The following is a 15735-nucleotide window of genomic DNA, read 5'->3' as shown; positions in this document are numbered from 1 at the left end:
TCCCGAGGGAGGGTAGCATTCATTGCCATCCGTGGCGGGGTCGCCACCTTCTTGGATCACGCTACATCCGAATATTGGAGTCTGCCAGCTCCCCGAACTTGAATTATACTTTCTACCTCCATGGCTTTGCTCATGCTCTTCCTTCAGCTTGACATGCTATCTCTTGCCCTCTGTGCTTCCACCTGTCAAATACCATTGAAGCTCAGAGACCGGGCCATCTCTCCCTGTAGCTTTCCCTGATGACCACCACCACCCCCGCCCCCTTCAGATTTAATTCTTCCCGTTGTAGCTCTACTGGGAGTTGGCACCCTGACCTGCTTTGTCACTCCTTGTCCACGACTGGCGCGTTTCCCATCCTGCTCTCTACCTTGATGGGAAGTGCCAAGACGACATCAGAGGGGCTGGGGCATCTACTGCTGAATGGCTCTGTGACTTCGGGTAAGGTACCAAACTTGTCTGAATCTCAATTTAGGAGATATTTAACCCATTTTACAGGCTTAATCTAAGATTAAGGAAGAAATGGGGCGCCTGGGTGGCTCAGTCAGTTAAGCGCCCAACTTTGGCTCAGGTCATGATCTCGTAGTTCGTGAGTTCAAGCCCCATGTCAGGCTCTGTGCTGACAGCTTGGACCCTGGAGCCTGCTTCGGAGTCTGTGTCTCCCTCTCTTGCTAACACTCCCCCGCTCACACTCTGTCCAAAAAAAAAAAGATTAAAGAAAAAATGTATGCGAATTTTTTTTGTACATTAAGCAATTTTATAAAAGGGAATTAATTTCACTGTTTCACTAGGGATGTCTGTGATGGCAGGCGGGAATGTCTTCTACTTCGTCTCCTCAGTAAATGGTAACAAAGCTGTTCTCTGTGTTTTGTACCAGCACTTAATAGAGCTTTGCAATGAGTAGATTTTCAATAATTTTGAAGATTGAAATAAAGTAGGGAGCTGGTACAGAAGCACAATTTTTATTCTGGGGAAACTACCAAAAGGTAGTCTGTGAGTCTCCAGTAAGCTCAGTGTTCAAGGATTTAGGATACACAGGAAAGACAGTTGATATTAGGAGATGATGGACGGTGGGGGGAGAGATGTTCTTGAACTAGACAAGTACCCTCAGCAAAGTTTTGCCTGAGGGCTAGAAATCAAGCTTACTTGGCTGGTAAAGGGTTAATAACGTCCTGAGGCTGATATTTGCAAATTACCAAATTCTGCCACTCGCATGTATTCTAAACGCCCACAGGATTTGTGTATCTATATCTGTGCCTAGCATCTCCATTATCATGTTAAAACCACTTCAGTATGCCTGTGTTATATTGGTTGCAGTACAATTTTACATCACTCTGGACACAAAGAAATCCAAAATGAAAGAGAACACAAGCTGCAACCATTTAAGGAAGGCTATTTATAATGTTCAGTAACAGTCGGTAACATATTGTCTGTATTAAAAGGTCATGGATTATCTATCTGCAAATGCAAAGAATAACATTTTGAGCTCTCTGAGCAAAGGTGCAACATGAATGCAAAATGGAACATAATCATCAGTGGACAGAGGAACAGTCTTAGGAATCTTACTTATTGGGTGACCTTAAATTAAAACGATCTTATTTCTGACGGAATGTGAGATGGGGAATGTGAGGTGAAGAGATAAGTCCAAGATTCAGCCAAGAAAGTGCTCTTTTCCCTGGAGAGTTCTGCATTTTAATGGGAAAGTGAGGGGTGTTTGTGGCAGGTCCTGTGGACTCCTACTCCACAGTGATCCCCTCTTCTATTTCTTGCTTTTTAATGGGGAAGCAGTGTGCCTGCTAGCTCCTAGGAAGGGACGACGATTGTCCTAAGGGAGTGGCAGTCCCAGTCTTTTCAAGATACTTGGATAAACTCTCAACGTCTCAGCTCTGGAGCTTCAGAGATAAGAGAAAGTCTGCGGGTTCTGAGAATTATTTTGTCATAATAAAAAAGAGACCAAAGAATAGAGTCCCACCCTCCCTGCTTTGCTGAGGACTTGGTGTTTGGCGAAGCAGGGGCCCTTTTGTGTCCAAGGAGATCCAAGAGAATCTGGGAGACAACAACTTGGACCCCTATTACTGAGCAGCTGAAGGACCCTTGGAACCGGATAGTTTCAAAGTTTTGTAAATAGTAGCTGTCTTTATGGTACCTTCTCCCCGTCGAGGAAGGAGGCGCCCTGCTTCAAATCTTTCCAGTTAAACTGAGGTTTAAAAGACTGCCTTGTGAGCCGGCAAAAGTCCGTGCAACTGAGGTACGGCAGTTCATCTCAGGACACTTCCTGGAACACTTTCTCTTGAGAGCATTGTGCTTTCAAAACCGAGGTATTTGGACGATGGTTATACATACGATTTCTGCCCTTTCCAGTTCACACAGGGAAGACTTCATTTACTCACTTACTCATTCAGAAAGTCGGTCAGTGAACAAAGGACCTTGTAAGTCCCAGCTACCACTATGTGCTGATGCTAAAGGCACAAACGAGAGTCTCTGCCCTCCTGGAGACAGGAAACCAGTTCAACAGAAAGTGACAGTTGAGACCCCTGCTGCCAAGGGCGTCCCAAGAGAGAGGAACTGGGAGACAGGGGTGGGGGTGGCAGCAATGATCAAGGAAATCTGAGAGAGGAGAGATTCCTAGTGTGCTGCAGGAGCCCTGAAGAAGTCAACTGAGAAGCGAGGACAGCAGTGGGATGGAGAGGGGAGACACCAAGGCGTGCAGGCCGTAGAAATGGTGGAACTCGGAGGAGAGAGTGGTTCGAATCAAGGATGGCTCACAGGTTGCCGGTCCGGACACGTGGGGAGACGGAAGGCACGTGCGTTAGCGTGGTCGCCACTCTCTGCCCCTCCCTGCATACACTCAGCCCTTTCAAATGTGGCTTCAGCTCCCGCCACTAAGCAGTGGGGTGTATCTTCCCCTCTTGAATTTGGGCCGCATTGTGTCTCGCTTTGGCCCACAGAGCGCAGCAGGGGTGATGGGTTCCACCCTGGAGCCTGGGGTTCAAGAGGCCTTTTCTGCCTCTGCTTCCACTCGCTGCCCAGCCACCACTGGAGCAAACTCGGGCCAGCCTGCGGGGTGGGCAGAGACCTGTGACTCCCTCCCCCATCGCAGCTGACCGCCTGCCCGCCGCCGCCCACCCCCTGCGAGCTCTCCGCAGATACGCGAAAGGACCCAGCCTCGGTCAGCTGCTTCTGGCCTAGATTAGGATAAGCCCTCCACTGACCTACAGACTCGCGAGCAACTGTGGGGGATCGTCGCTTTAAACCATCAAGTTTCATGCAGTTTGCCATGCAGCCAAAGCCAGCTGACTCAACCAAGAGAAAGGGGCGAGTAAGGCCGGGGCCGCCCAATAGGCAACTGGACATTTGAGGTGGGTACACAGGAGGCCAGAAGCATGAAGCTCTGAACCTGCAAGGATAAAATCCCAAGGCTTCTGCCTTCCTACGGTGGGCTCCCCAAACCCGAGAGCAGGCCACTTTTCCCTTTTGTGTCCTCTACTTCCACTCCCCATCCTCACCGACCTTCATTTTAGTACTTGAGTAATAAAGCAAATGCCTGACTCAAGTGCAGACAGCAATGGAGAATCAGTCCAGAGCCAAAGCTCCCAGGGGACGGAATGTGCATTGAGGGTTCCCTAATGAGTGGATTCAGCCAAGGCCAGCAGCGAGGGGCGACGGGCGACGGGCGAGGGTCGGGCGGGGAGGCCGAGTTGCAAACAATTACTGCCTGGAAGGGGCCTTCACATAACTGGAGCCAGGTCACGAATTCAGGACTCCACCCCCCTCTTTCTTCCCTATTAATGTCATCCCTTAGCACCTTTGGAAATAAACAGGGCCACTGCACTCAACAGGAATTTATCCCTCCCGTTGTTGCGGAGACACCCGACTGAGCGCACCTTTCCCTCTTTCGTTCCTCCTCCAGCTCATGGGGCTCTCAGCTTCACCCACCGGCCCAGGGACCCGGGTTCGTCTCTGCGGTAAGGAGGGGCCCCCAGGTCTACGCAGGCACAGCCTGACGCGGGGCCTCCCACGCACTCGCGGGACGGCGGCGGTCCTCCCAGGGGCCGGAGGCGGGAGCCGCGCACAGCGCGTCAAGGGCCTAGGCGGCGCGCACGCCCGCGGCCACCGGCCCCCTCGGCTCTCCCAGCGCGTCCCCTCCCGGCCGCCGCGGGAAGGGGCGGGAGGAGGAGGAGGAGCCGGAGGCGGCCGCCGCGCCCCCACCGCGCGCGCCGAGCCCTTTAAAACCCGCGGGGCCCCGCGCGCTCCGCCGGCCGCCGCGCTGCCCGCGCTCCCGCGTCCCCGCGCGCTCTGCTGGCCGCCGCGGCGCTGCGGCCGGGCTCGGCAGGCTTGCGCTCTCGGCGGCGGGTCCCGCTCGGCCGGCGCGCCCTCCATGCGGCCGCCCAGCATGTCCGGGCACTGTCTGCTCGCGCCCATCCCCGAGTCCTCCTCCGATTGCCTCCCGCCCAAGGACATCAAGCTGGCCGTGCTGGGCGCCGGCCGCGTGGGCAAGAGCGGTGAGTGCCCGGGGGGCCGCGCCGGGAAGGGGGGAACCGGGCTTCGGGGAAGAGCCGGAGCTCTGGAGCGGCGGGAGGCGGGGTGGAGCGCGGGGAGAAACCTGGAAGTTTCGGCGCCGGCCCCGGCTCTCCCCCGCCAGCCCGCTTTTCCCGCTGCTTCCCCGGGGCGTCTACTCCAGGGCTCCCTCCCGCCCGGGTTGGCACCTGCTGGAGAATGGCGGGGGGCTGGTGCGGCAGGCCGGGCACCTGCAGTCACACCCCGACGCGCGGGAGACCGCGACGGCCGCACCCTGGGTGTTGCAGAGCCGTAGGACTGGGGCAGTACCCGCTGTCCTGCGGCCCATCGCCCCCTCCTTTTCCTCGAGAGCGTCCGGGGTGACTGTTTGGTTCCAGTCGTTTAGCGGACTTCCCCATGGTTCCCTTTCAGCAATGATCGTGCGCTTCCTCACCAAGAGATTCATCGGCGATTATGAACCGAATACAGGTTAGAATAATTTCGTGCTCTCTGCTTCCGTGGCTGCATGCTCCGAGCTCCGGCTTTCTTTCTCCTGACAGGAGGCTAGGAATTTAAAAGCAAACTCTCCTTCACTCTCCAGGCAAGTTGTATTCGCGGCTCGTCTACGTAGAGGGGGACCAGCTATCCTTGCAGATTCAGGACACCCCCGGGGGCATCCAGGTAAGGACCGCCCGAAGCAAACAGCTCACCACCTTGCACACACGGGGGCGGGGGAGGGCTCCCAGGCTTGAGCAGGAGGTCTAAACACACCCGTTTTGCCTTTAGATATAGAAGTGGGCTGTCCCCAGGTGGGGGCTTAGAAACCCTCCTGGGGGCTCGGGCAGGGTGGGTGGATGGTTAGGGAGGCAGCATCCTGGTGTCCGTCACCCTCAAAGGAGAGAGATACGTGACCTTTCTTTACAACCCTAGTGGGGCATCACTGCTTGTAGGGATGGGTCCTCCCCAGCTTCCAGAACTGGGCCAGGAAACCGTTAACAAAATTATTGGGGTGGGATTCTGGGGAGGGGCTCCTCCCCTAGCAGGGACTGCTGACGTGCTTCTTAACTGTTCCCTCAAGTTAGTAATTGCAACCAGATAAGCCCTTGGCAAGCAGTCAGGAATTTAACTTGATTAACAAGTTATTAATTGCGCTCCCTTCTAGGGAGGCAAGGTCTAGTGGAAGAACAGAAAGAAGGAATTTGTTTCTGTAACATTCTCAAAAAGGGCATGCTAAAAATATTTTTATGGGCTTGGGAAGATATTTATCTTGGCTTGTTTTCAAAGTTTTGTTTATTCCCAGTTCCCTAAAGATTGCGCCATTCTAATTTGAAAGTTCTCGTTGAAGTCATCCTTCAGTCAGCCAGGGCTCACCACAGAATACCTGCCAAGCAGGGGGCCGAAAGATCGAGCATTAGTGGCAGCCAATAAAATAACCCAGGCAGGGAGCTGGCCCGAGAATTTGTTCTCCCCGCAGCCAGAGCCGCCTTCCGCAGAAGCTAGGTGGAGTCTGAAAACTGTACTTACGATTTCTTTTTCGAACTTGTTTTCCCGAGGGTCCCTTTGATCTTATTTTGAGTCCGCTCCCTCTGCGGGCTTCCTTGATCCAGACTCGCGTTGATCTTTCTCAGGTCCAAGACAACCTCCTCCAGGTAGCTGATCCTCTGTCCAGGTGCGTGCAGTGGGCAGACGGCTTTCTGCTGGTCTACTCCATCACGGACTACGACAGCTACCAGGCCATCCGCCCCCTTTACCAGCACATCCGGAAGGTCCACCCTGACGCCAGGGTCCCCGTCGTCATCGTGGGCAACAAGGGGGACCTTCTGCATGCCCGGCAGGTGCAAACGCGTGATGGCGTTCAACTAGCCAACGAGCTGGGCAGCCTGTTCCTTGAAATTTCCACCAGTGAAAACTACGAGGACGTCTGCGATGTGTTTCAGCACCTCTGCAAAGAGGTGAGCAAGTCGCACGGCGTCAGCGGGGACAGGAGGAGAGCCTCCATCATTCCCCGGCCGCGCTCTCCCAACATGCAAGACCTCAAGAGGCGCTTCAAGCAGGCTCTGTCTTCCAAAGTCAAAGCCCCCTCTGCGCTGGGGTGAACCCGGCTCACCCAGACTCGCCTCCTTTTTACTGAGCGTTTGTGCAGCCGAAAAGACTGGGGATCTCCCTTTTTAGCCGCACATTCAAAGTTTATTTTTATACAGACCGTTGGTTTTCGAGTGTATGTGTGTTTCTGAAAATTCAGTGATTGCCTAGAAGTTGGATAGTTTGTTTGTTTTTTTTTATTAAACTAATTTTTTTTTTTTTTTTTTTTTTACTGTAACTGCTAGCCACTTTTCCATTAAAGGCAAAATGGCAACATGGCTCCTTGTTTTCTAAATGTCTTTTTATAGATCATACTTGCACCAGAGCCCAGAACGGCTCCACACTTGCCCTCAGTCTGAACTCCTGTTGGTGTCTTGCGGTAAGGGGGTTGATGTAGGGGGATCTGTTGTGGGAGAAAGGAAAGAATGTGCAGGAGGAAAGACTTGAGCAACTGTAGGATGTCTTTAATTAGGGCGCTTTGCCACAGGCATGAAATTGACACCATGTGATTTTCAGGGAAAGGGGTTCATTATCCGCTGGTGCTACAAAATTACAAACAAGAGTAACAGTTTTATTTGTTGGTGCAAATGCTCGTTTATCCTCTCCACCCTGTTCTAAAAACTAAAAATGCCTTAGGTCAGTAACCGCACCCTACCCAGAGTGGTGAAAAATTCTTCCTGCTCTGCCTCCCGGACCCTCACATCTAACAGGGCATCTGAAGGGTCCATTCCCCTCTTTTTCTCTAAAGCGTCACTCTGCCACAATCTAGGCCTGTACAGGTGTCGCCCAGACTGGCAGGGAAGGTGAGACTGGTTTCTTGGTTTCTGGAATGACACCCCTCGCATGCTTTCTTCACATCAGGACAACCTGGCTAAAACCAACCCTAATCTCTTTATTTTCATGGCTAAAGAAACTCAGCTGTTTTCCCCTTATCTACTGGGTAAAATATAAATGAGGCATGGCATCGAGATCATTTACCACCTCTCCAGCCTTATCATCCCCTCCTTCAAGCGCGCGCCCATACACACACACACACACACACACACACACACACACACACACACGATGGACTGAAAGCCCATTCAACAGAACGGTCTGCCGTTCTCAATACATACAAGGCTCTGTCACGCTTCCTGCCTTAGCACGAACCAGTCCCTGTGCCTTGAATACATTTTCCTCTTCTCCCCCGAAAAGATCACAAACTCATTTTTCAAGCCCCAAGTCCTGTGCTGGGCTCAGCTCCCGGGGTGCCGTCTCTCCGTCTCCCTGTAGCATTTGTGTGAAACCCAGCCACACCATGCAGCTACTTGTCACCCCCGTTGCAACTGCATTTTATGACTTTGTATCCCAAGCTTCTGGCCTCCAGCTTGCACAGAGTGGTAAGTTTTCAGTAAATACTTGAATAATACGAGCTGCATGCGTTGATTTTGATGCCAAGGGACAGTGATGGGAAGTTACGATGAAACAATGTCACTTCCGCAGAATAAGGAAAGGAGGTGTTCCGAGTAGTTAGAGGTACTCGATTGGCAGCGACAGAGAGGAAGGGACACATATGTAGCTTCTGGTCATTTCAGACCATTACCCTGCCTTCCAGGGATCCCTGTGTCCACATCTGTGCTGTTACCATCATTCTTCCCTGCACTTGAGGGGTGTCTACCTGGGGTGACTACCTGTGCTAAATGGCATTGAGGGATTACAAAAATCAGATAGTTCAAGGGGCGCCTGGGTGGCTCAGTCGGTTAAGCATCTGACTTCAGCTCAGGTCACGATCTCGCGATCCGTGGATTTGAGCCCCGCGCTGGGCTCTGCGCTGACAGCTCGGAGCCTGGAGTCTGCTTCGGATTCTGTGTCTCCCTCTCTCTCTCTGCCCCTCCCCCACTCGCGTTCTGTCTCTCTCAAAATAATAAACATTAAAAGACACTTTTTTAAAATAAAAAAATTAAAAACCCCCAAATTAGATAGTTCATGCCTAAAGCAGCATTGAAATAATCAAGGGAAAATAATATAGTTTTGGATTCTATTATGTTTGAAAAAGTGCCTAGTCCTCCTTGCTGATTCGCAAGCACAGAACTAAAGCAGTTCTTTCTATCATCGGCCATTCCTGCTTCTAACCATACATCTTCCCTTCGGAGGTTAGGACATGAAAACCACAGTTGTGCTAGTTACCGCTATGCCCACAGCCTGCCGAGATCTCCACTCTGCGCAGGGAGGGGGCTCCTTTGCCTCTAAGGAGCTGAGCCCAAATCCCATGGGAATAAGGCATCCCACATCCCAAGGGGAAAGCCCTACTGTAGCAGCGAAAGAACAACACAAGAGATGTCCCAAGGCTGCCTATGAAGAAGTTCCAAGTGAGGGAATGTTGAGGACAGGAAGTACCCTTGAGCTCTCCAGGGGAGAGCACAGTGTGGACCAGAGGGGTCAAAAGTCATGGGGCAGTTCCAAAGGGAGGAGCAGAGCCGCTAGGGACCCCGGGGCCAAGCAGAAAAACACCCCGCATGGTATTTTTCCTGGCCTCGGCATCACAAATAACTGACCTGGGCCTCAAAGCTTCCTCTCTTTCTGGTTGCCAGAACGGACCCAGGGGACGACCCGGGTCCCTGGTCTCACGGGGACCTCCATGCCTGTTCCCTAGACCTCCTGCTGAGGGGCGAGGTGCACGGGGCAACATCCAGAAGGCCCCCCAGTAGCAGCCGTGCAGATGTGAGAGAGGAACATGGAGTTCATGGTGGGAGGACACTTAGGGTGGGACGTTGTTGGATTTGTGTGCAGGAAAGAGGATGTGAAGATTTGGTCTTGACTGGGTGCAGAGGAGGCCCTTAGAGTGGAAGCTGAGCTCCCAGCTAGCGTCCCTCTGCCTCAGGAGTGGGGGTGGCAGAGCCCTGGGTGTCGCTTCGCCCCTGGTGGGGACACACCTCCTGGAGCTTTGGGGAGAATATTGGAGAGGTGGGGAGGTGGGGAGGAGACTCTCTACATCTCCATCATAGGTGTGCCGTACCTCCGGGGTGTCATCCTCACTGTCACCTCCGTCCTCACGCCCCGCCCCCGCCCCCACCCCTCACCCCTCACCCCCAACCCCTCCCCCACATCTGTTTTTGAGATTCCCCCGTCTCCACTGACACCACTCATCCCCCTTCCGGTCAAGGCTCCGTGCTAATGCTGCTCTGAAACTGCAGAATGATTTAATTAATGAGCCTATTTAATTAATGGTCCTGGAGATAATGGAGAAGCTCCAAATGACTACACTGTACATCCGGGAAGCGTTCTGTACGCCATGTGCCACTCGTGGAGAGCAAACTCGAATAATGGAAAACGAGACCCATTATAGCCTCAGAAGATAAATCTGCTTTGCCTGGGTTGAGGTGAAGGGCACAGCGGAAGTCCCGAAGTTTATTCGTATCTCCTTGGAGGAACGGATGAAAATAAGTCGCCGTGGAAGGCAACGGAGCAGATGGGAGAGACAAGATGACTGTTTAGTCATGAACTTGGGGCTCGAATCGCTTTTTTGTTCCACGTGTGTGTTGTCATTTCGGCTTCTCGCCGTGCACAGTCACCAGTCCGAATTTACGATGCGATGAAATTTGGGACGATTCATAACTTATTCTTACCATTTGACCCCTCTCCAAACGGTGGAGTCTTTTTCAGGACTTTGTTAAAATTGGTCTTGAGCCACTCGGACACCCAGTGAGAAAGGGGTGATACATAAAAAAAAATCCCAACCACCCTGAAGTTCTCTAGGGGTCTAGGAAAAATGAACCGTCGTAAGCAATGATTAGTTGGCAACCGCAAAAACGGTTTTCCATATACCGCGCAGAAATTTGTCCATCCTGGCTCGGTCGGCCCTCGCCTTCGGATGCCCGCATGCACCTCTGCCCCAGGAGGAATGAGCTCCTCTAGTGGTCGCCTGCTGGCTCATCCCCAGCCACGACACCTGCCGTAGTGTCCGGTAGAAGCCAGGATCCTCAACGTTTGCTAAGGTGAGCCATCAGAAAACTTAAGGAGCATTTCCAGTTACTTGGGTACAGCCAGGAGGGCAGTGCTGTGTGTATCTGTATTCTGGGCTCCCGCTGTCAAACGATCCGAATTGGCCCTTTACCCATGCTCCACGGCATGGCTACGTGAACAAAATTAGTATTACTGCTTTTGGTTTTCCTCCTGTCTTTCTAAAGACCACCACGGTAGTGATTTGCACGGTTTCAAATCACATTTATGGAGACCCTGCTTCCCACAAAGCTCTGTGCCAGATGTCATTGTGATCAAGAGAGCTGTCCCTCTCCAGAAACACGGTCCCGAGGGAGTTCTAGGGAGTCCGCCTTGAGGGTGGGACTCGGGAGGATGAAAGGCGAAAACAAGATTCGGACCCGAATCTCAGGGTGTTGGGGAGCCTGGGTGGCTCAGTCGGGGAAGGGTCCGACTTCAGCTCAGGTCATGATGTCACGGTTCGTGGGTTCGAGCCCCGCGTCGGACTCGGTGCTGACCGCTCGGAGCCTGGAGCCTGCCTCCGATTCTGTGTCTCCTTCTCTCTCTCTGCCCCTCTCCCGCTTTCACTGTCACTCTCTCTCAAAAATAAATAAACATTAAAAAAAAAAGAAACGTTGTTAACAGCAAAGCTTACTTACATAAACAAATTTTGCCTGGAAATACTACCGTGTATTTATGACTGTGGAAAATCAGGGAAATTTAGGGAGCTCCTGCTGATGAGACAGTTACCAGCTTTATGAAGGTAGCACAGTGTGGCTCCCAGACTGAGATTGGGTTCAAAGCCCACTTTACCTGGGTCAAGGTGCAGTATGGGTTTCCTTCTCTTAAAACGGGCATAACAGTACCCATCAGGCAGGATTGTTGCCAGAGCTTGACACATAGAAGGCATTCAGGAAGTTGTAATTTATTATTATTATTATTATTATTATTATTAATAGTTTCAGTTTTTTATTATTTTTTTAAAGGTACACTGGTACATTTACGAAGCTGCTTTTGGAAAAAGAGTGCTTTTTGAGCTTGCTCGTGTACTCCAAAAACTATAGTAGGTGCTCAGCAAGACGTGACTTTTTCCATTTCACATGTGGGAGAAAGAAAGTTTGCAGGGGAGCCGTTGTTCCCTCAGTGATAATGCCTAACAATTACTGATCCTTGACTCTGCACCGAGCACTTTTATTTTCTCTTGAATCCTTTGAGGAAGAGCCATGATCACTCCCATCTTTCAGATGAGGAAACTGAGGCTCAGAGAGGTCCTGCGATGGCCACAAGCCATATAAACCCAGGAAGCAGGAGGTCCGGCCCCGGGGAAGCGGAGAGAGTGCCTTTCAGCTCAGGGCTGTTTCCCTTGGCCAGACGCGTGCAGGCCCACGTCTTTTGGAGAAGCTGTTCAAAGCAAAGATCCCGGGGCGCACTTCCAGGGATTCTGTGGGTCTGTGGAGGAGGAGTCTGCTTGTTGACGAGCTCCCTGAGTGGTAAGGAGGAGGCCAGATATCTCACATTTGCAGGTTTCAGCAAGATCATCCCGGCTTCCTGTTTCCCCAGGGGAAAGTGACACCTGGAGGGGAGGGCAGGAATGCCACAAGGGACGGGCGGGGGACCCCGTGGCTGGCCTGGGGGGCCGGGGCGGGCTGCTCTGCTGAGTTTCTGTCTTCAGCACCAGCCGGTAGAGTGCAGTCTTCTCTAGGCCAGGAGGGCCTCTCCCAGAGTCACCGTTTTGGAAGCCATCTGGGGCGGGGGGCAGGGGGCACTAAGTCAGAGGCCCCGGGGCACCCCACCCCGGCCATGCTGTTTCTTGAGGCTCTTCTCCGACCGGGGCCCTGAGAAGCAGCCTGCACAGCGGCCCCCAGAGATTCAGGCATTTTCTTTTCTCCTGGAGCACCTGGCGGCTGATGTCAGCGTCCCAGGGGGCTGTGGGAGCCAACGGTGTAGGGAAGGTGCCAGAAGCAGAAATTGCCAGTGCACATCCGGGAGCTGAAGACGCCTCCCCACCCCAACTCAGTGTGGCGCAGGGCAAAGGCTGAGGCTGCTATGGCGATATTCGAGGGGGCTTTGCTGGGGGCTGTGTGTTGGCTCCATCATTTATTTGTAGCAGAATTCTAGAACTCACGCAACAAACAGCTACTGTAATCGCTGAATGGGCACTGTTGTTCCATGTATTCCAGTGTATTGGGATTGCCCAGCGAAATAGAATCAACAGAAAAAAAAAATGTATATATATAGTATAGTGTACGTATAGTATAGCATTATTATATTATATAGTATATATAGTATAGCATTATATACATAGCATTAAATATACATAGTATAGTGTATATATAGTATATATAGTATAGCATATATATAGCATATATACGTAGTGTAGTATTATATAGTGTGTATATATATATACTATATATTATATAGTACATATTATATAGTATGTATAGTATAGCCTTATATACATAGCATTACATATACATAGTATAGTATTATATAGTGTATATATACTATATATTATATAGTACATACTATATAGTATATATAGTATAGCATTATATACATAGCATTACATATACATAGTATAGTGTATATATAGTATAGCATATATATAGCATTATATATACGTAGTATAGTATTATATAGTGTATATATATACTATATGTTATATAGTATATATTATATAGTATATATAGTATAGCATTATATACATAGCATTACATATACATAGTATAGTATATATATAGTATAGTATTATATAGTATATATAGTATAGCATATATATAGCATTATATATACATAGTATAGTATTATATAGTATATATTATATAGTATATATTATATAATATATAGTATAGCATTATATATAGCATTACATATACATAGTATAGTATATATATAGTATATATAGTATAGCATATATATAGCATTATGTATATGTAGTATAGTATTATATAGTGTATATATATATATATATATACTATATGTTATATAGTATATATTATATAGTATAAATAGTATAGCATTATATACATAGCATTACATATACATAGTATAGTATATATATAGTAAATATAGTATAGTATTATATAGTATCATATAGTATTATATAGTGTATATAATATATAATATTATATATTATATAATATATATAGTATAGCATTATATATATAGCATTACATATACATAGTATAGTATATATATATAGTATATATAGTATAGTATTATAGTATTATATAGTATATATAGTATAGCATATATATAGCATTATATATACATAGTATAGTATTATATAGTGTGTATATATATACTACATATTATATAGTATATATTATATAATATATATAGTATAGCATTATATATAGCATTACATATACATAGTATAGTATATATATAGTATGTATAGTATAGTATTATAGTATTATATAGTATATATAGTATAGCATATATATAGCATTATATATACATAGTATAGTATTATATAGTGTGTATATATACTATATATTATATAGTATATATTGTATAATATATATAGTATAGCATTATATATATAGCATTACATATACATAGTATAGTATATATATAGTATATATATAGTATAGTATTATAGTACATATATAGTATATATAGTATAGCACATATATAGCATTATATATATGTAGTATAGCATTATATAGTGTATATGTATACTATATATTATATAGTATATATTATATAATATATATAGTATAGCATTATATATATAGCATTATATATACATATAGTATTATATATAGTATTATATATATAGTATAGTATTATATATATATGTATTGGAGGAGCTCCGCTTACAAGAGGGAAGTCAGCCTTTCTAGTCTACGCAGGCCCCCCCAGGGACTGGAGGGGGCTCATCTACATTCAGGAGGACAGTCTACTTTTCCCAGTTCACTCATTCAGGTGCTAACCTCGTGTGGAAACACCCTCACAGACCCGCCCAGAATAACATTTGACCAAGTATCTGAGTATCCCGTGACCCCGTCAAGTTGACAGGTCAAAGTAACCGTCACGGCGCAGTAAGAGTCTCAGGCGTATTATCTCATTTAATCCTCCCAAGCAATTCTGAGCAGCTGAGTATTACCATCGCCATTTGACAGACCAGGAAAACGAGGCTCAGAGAGGTTCATCAACTTCCTCATGGTCTCTCAGCCAGTAAGGCGCCCAGTTGAGATTTCAATCCACAGCTTTCTTTTTTTAAAAAAAAACTTTTTTAATGTTTATTCATTATTGAGACAGAGACAGAGCATGAGAATGAGCAGAGGAGGAGCAGAGAGAGAGGGAGACACAGAATCCGAAGCAGGCTCCAGGCTCCGAGCTGTCAGCACAGAGCCCGACGCGGGGCTCGAACCCACGAACCGTGAAATCATGACCTGAGCCGAAGTCAGACTCTCAACCAACTGAGCCACCCAGGCGCCCCATCAATCCACAACTTTCTGATTTGGAAGCCACCACACTGTATTGCCTCCCATGCCAACGGTCCTACTCTCTGCACCCTGAGGTCACCTGGAAGCTGCTACATTCTCCTGATCAACCATCTTGGCCTTGAAAATGCCACGGGGTATCACTAGGGAAGACTGCCTCATCAATAAAAAAGGGCTAGTGAGTCGTTACTGCATCACCGGGTGAGCTGGAGAACCACAGCTGGGGCTGTGCAGCTACGAGGGAGGCCGAGAAGGTGGCATTTTCAGCATCTGTTGTGGCAGATGGTCCCTGTCCCCGACGCGTAAGGTACAGGCTCACCCCAGACCCTGGAAGGGGGTTTGGGGGACAAGCAGGCAGAAAAGTTGGCAAAGGCCACTACATACGTCTGATGATTAGATGATGCGAAGGGGCGCCTGTCCTCAAATGTAGACGTGACACTGACACAGGCCAGACCCCAGACATGGCCCGGGGACTTCCTAAATACTAGGCCTTGAGAATGAATATATAAACCTAACATTGGGGAAACAGGCAATAAGGCATTAAGTAAACACCCAAATTTTATGAGCAAAGCGAGTGTTGTGGGCTGAATTGTGTTCCTCCAGAAAACCCATACGTTGGACTCCTAGGACCTCAGAATGTGACCTTATTTGGACATAGGGTCTTAAGGGAGCTAATCAAGTTCAAACGAGGTCATTAGGATGAGCCCTAAATCAAAATGGCTGGTGTCCTTATAACAAGAGGAAATCTGGG

The 15735-nt window shown here is 48.7% G+C and overlaps 1 protein-coding gene across 2 annotated transcripts; it reads left to right on the top strand.

Annotated features, from left to right (window-relative positions):
* Positions 1-4237: 4237 nt before the first annotated feature.
* RASL11A (RAS like family 11 member A) lies at positions 4238-6873 on the top strand. Of its 2 annotated transcripts, XM_025924839.2 has the most exons (4): positions 4239-4499; positions 4927-4983; positions 5096-5175; positions 6123-6868. In XM_025924839.2, exons 1-4 carry the CDS (start codon positions 4376-4378, stop codon positions 6588-6590), a joined length of 729 nt encoding a protein of 242 aa, XP_025780624.1. In that variant the 5' UTR covers positions 4239-4375; the 3' UTR covers positions 6591-6868. The 2 variants fall into 2 exon arrangements, with proteins under 2 accessions (XP_086570835.1, XP_025780624.1); XM_086714709.1 differs by lacking the exon at positions 4927-4983 and having other exon boundaries at positions 4238-4499; positions 6123-6873.
* The last annotated feature ends 8862 nt before the right edge of the window (positions 6874-15735 follow it).

Source organism: Puma concolor, chromosome A1, assembly GCF_028749965.1.
Source record: "Puma concolor isolate L17-30 chromosome A1, mPumCon1.1.hap2, whole genome shotgun sequence".
In the NCBI taxonomy this organism is placed as follows: Eukaryota; Metazoa; Chordata; class Mammalia; order Carnivora; family Felidae; genus Puma; species Puma concolor.
This window is presented reverse-complemented; position numbering and strand designations above follow the sequence as displayed.

What these genes read in the sequence shown, in the direction of transcription:
- RASL11A (XM_025924839.2), top strand. Translation starts at nt 4,376, where the DNA reads ATGCGGCCGCCCAGCATGTCCGGGCACTGTCTGCTCGCGCCCATCCCC. An exon ending in CGGCCGCGTGGGCAAGAGCG is followed by an intron (nt 4,500 to 4,926) that starts GTGAGTGCCCGG and finishes GTTCCCTTTCAG; the next exon opens with CAATGATCGTGCGCTTCCTC. An exon ending in ACACCCCCGGGGGCATCCAG is followed by an intron (nt 5,176 to 6,122) that starts GTAAGGACCGCC and finishes GATCTTTCTCAG; the next exon opens with GTCCAAGACAACCTCCTCCA.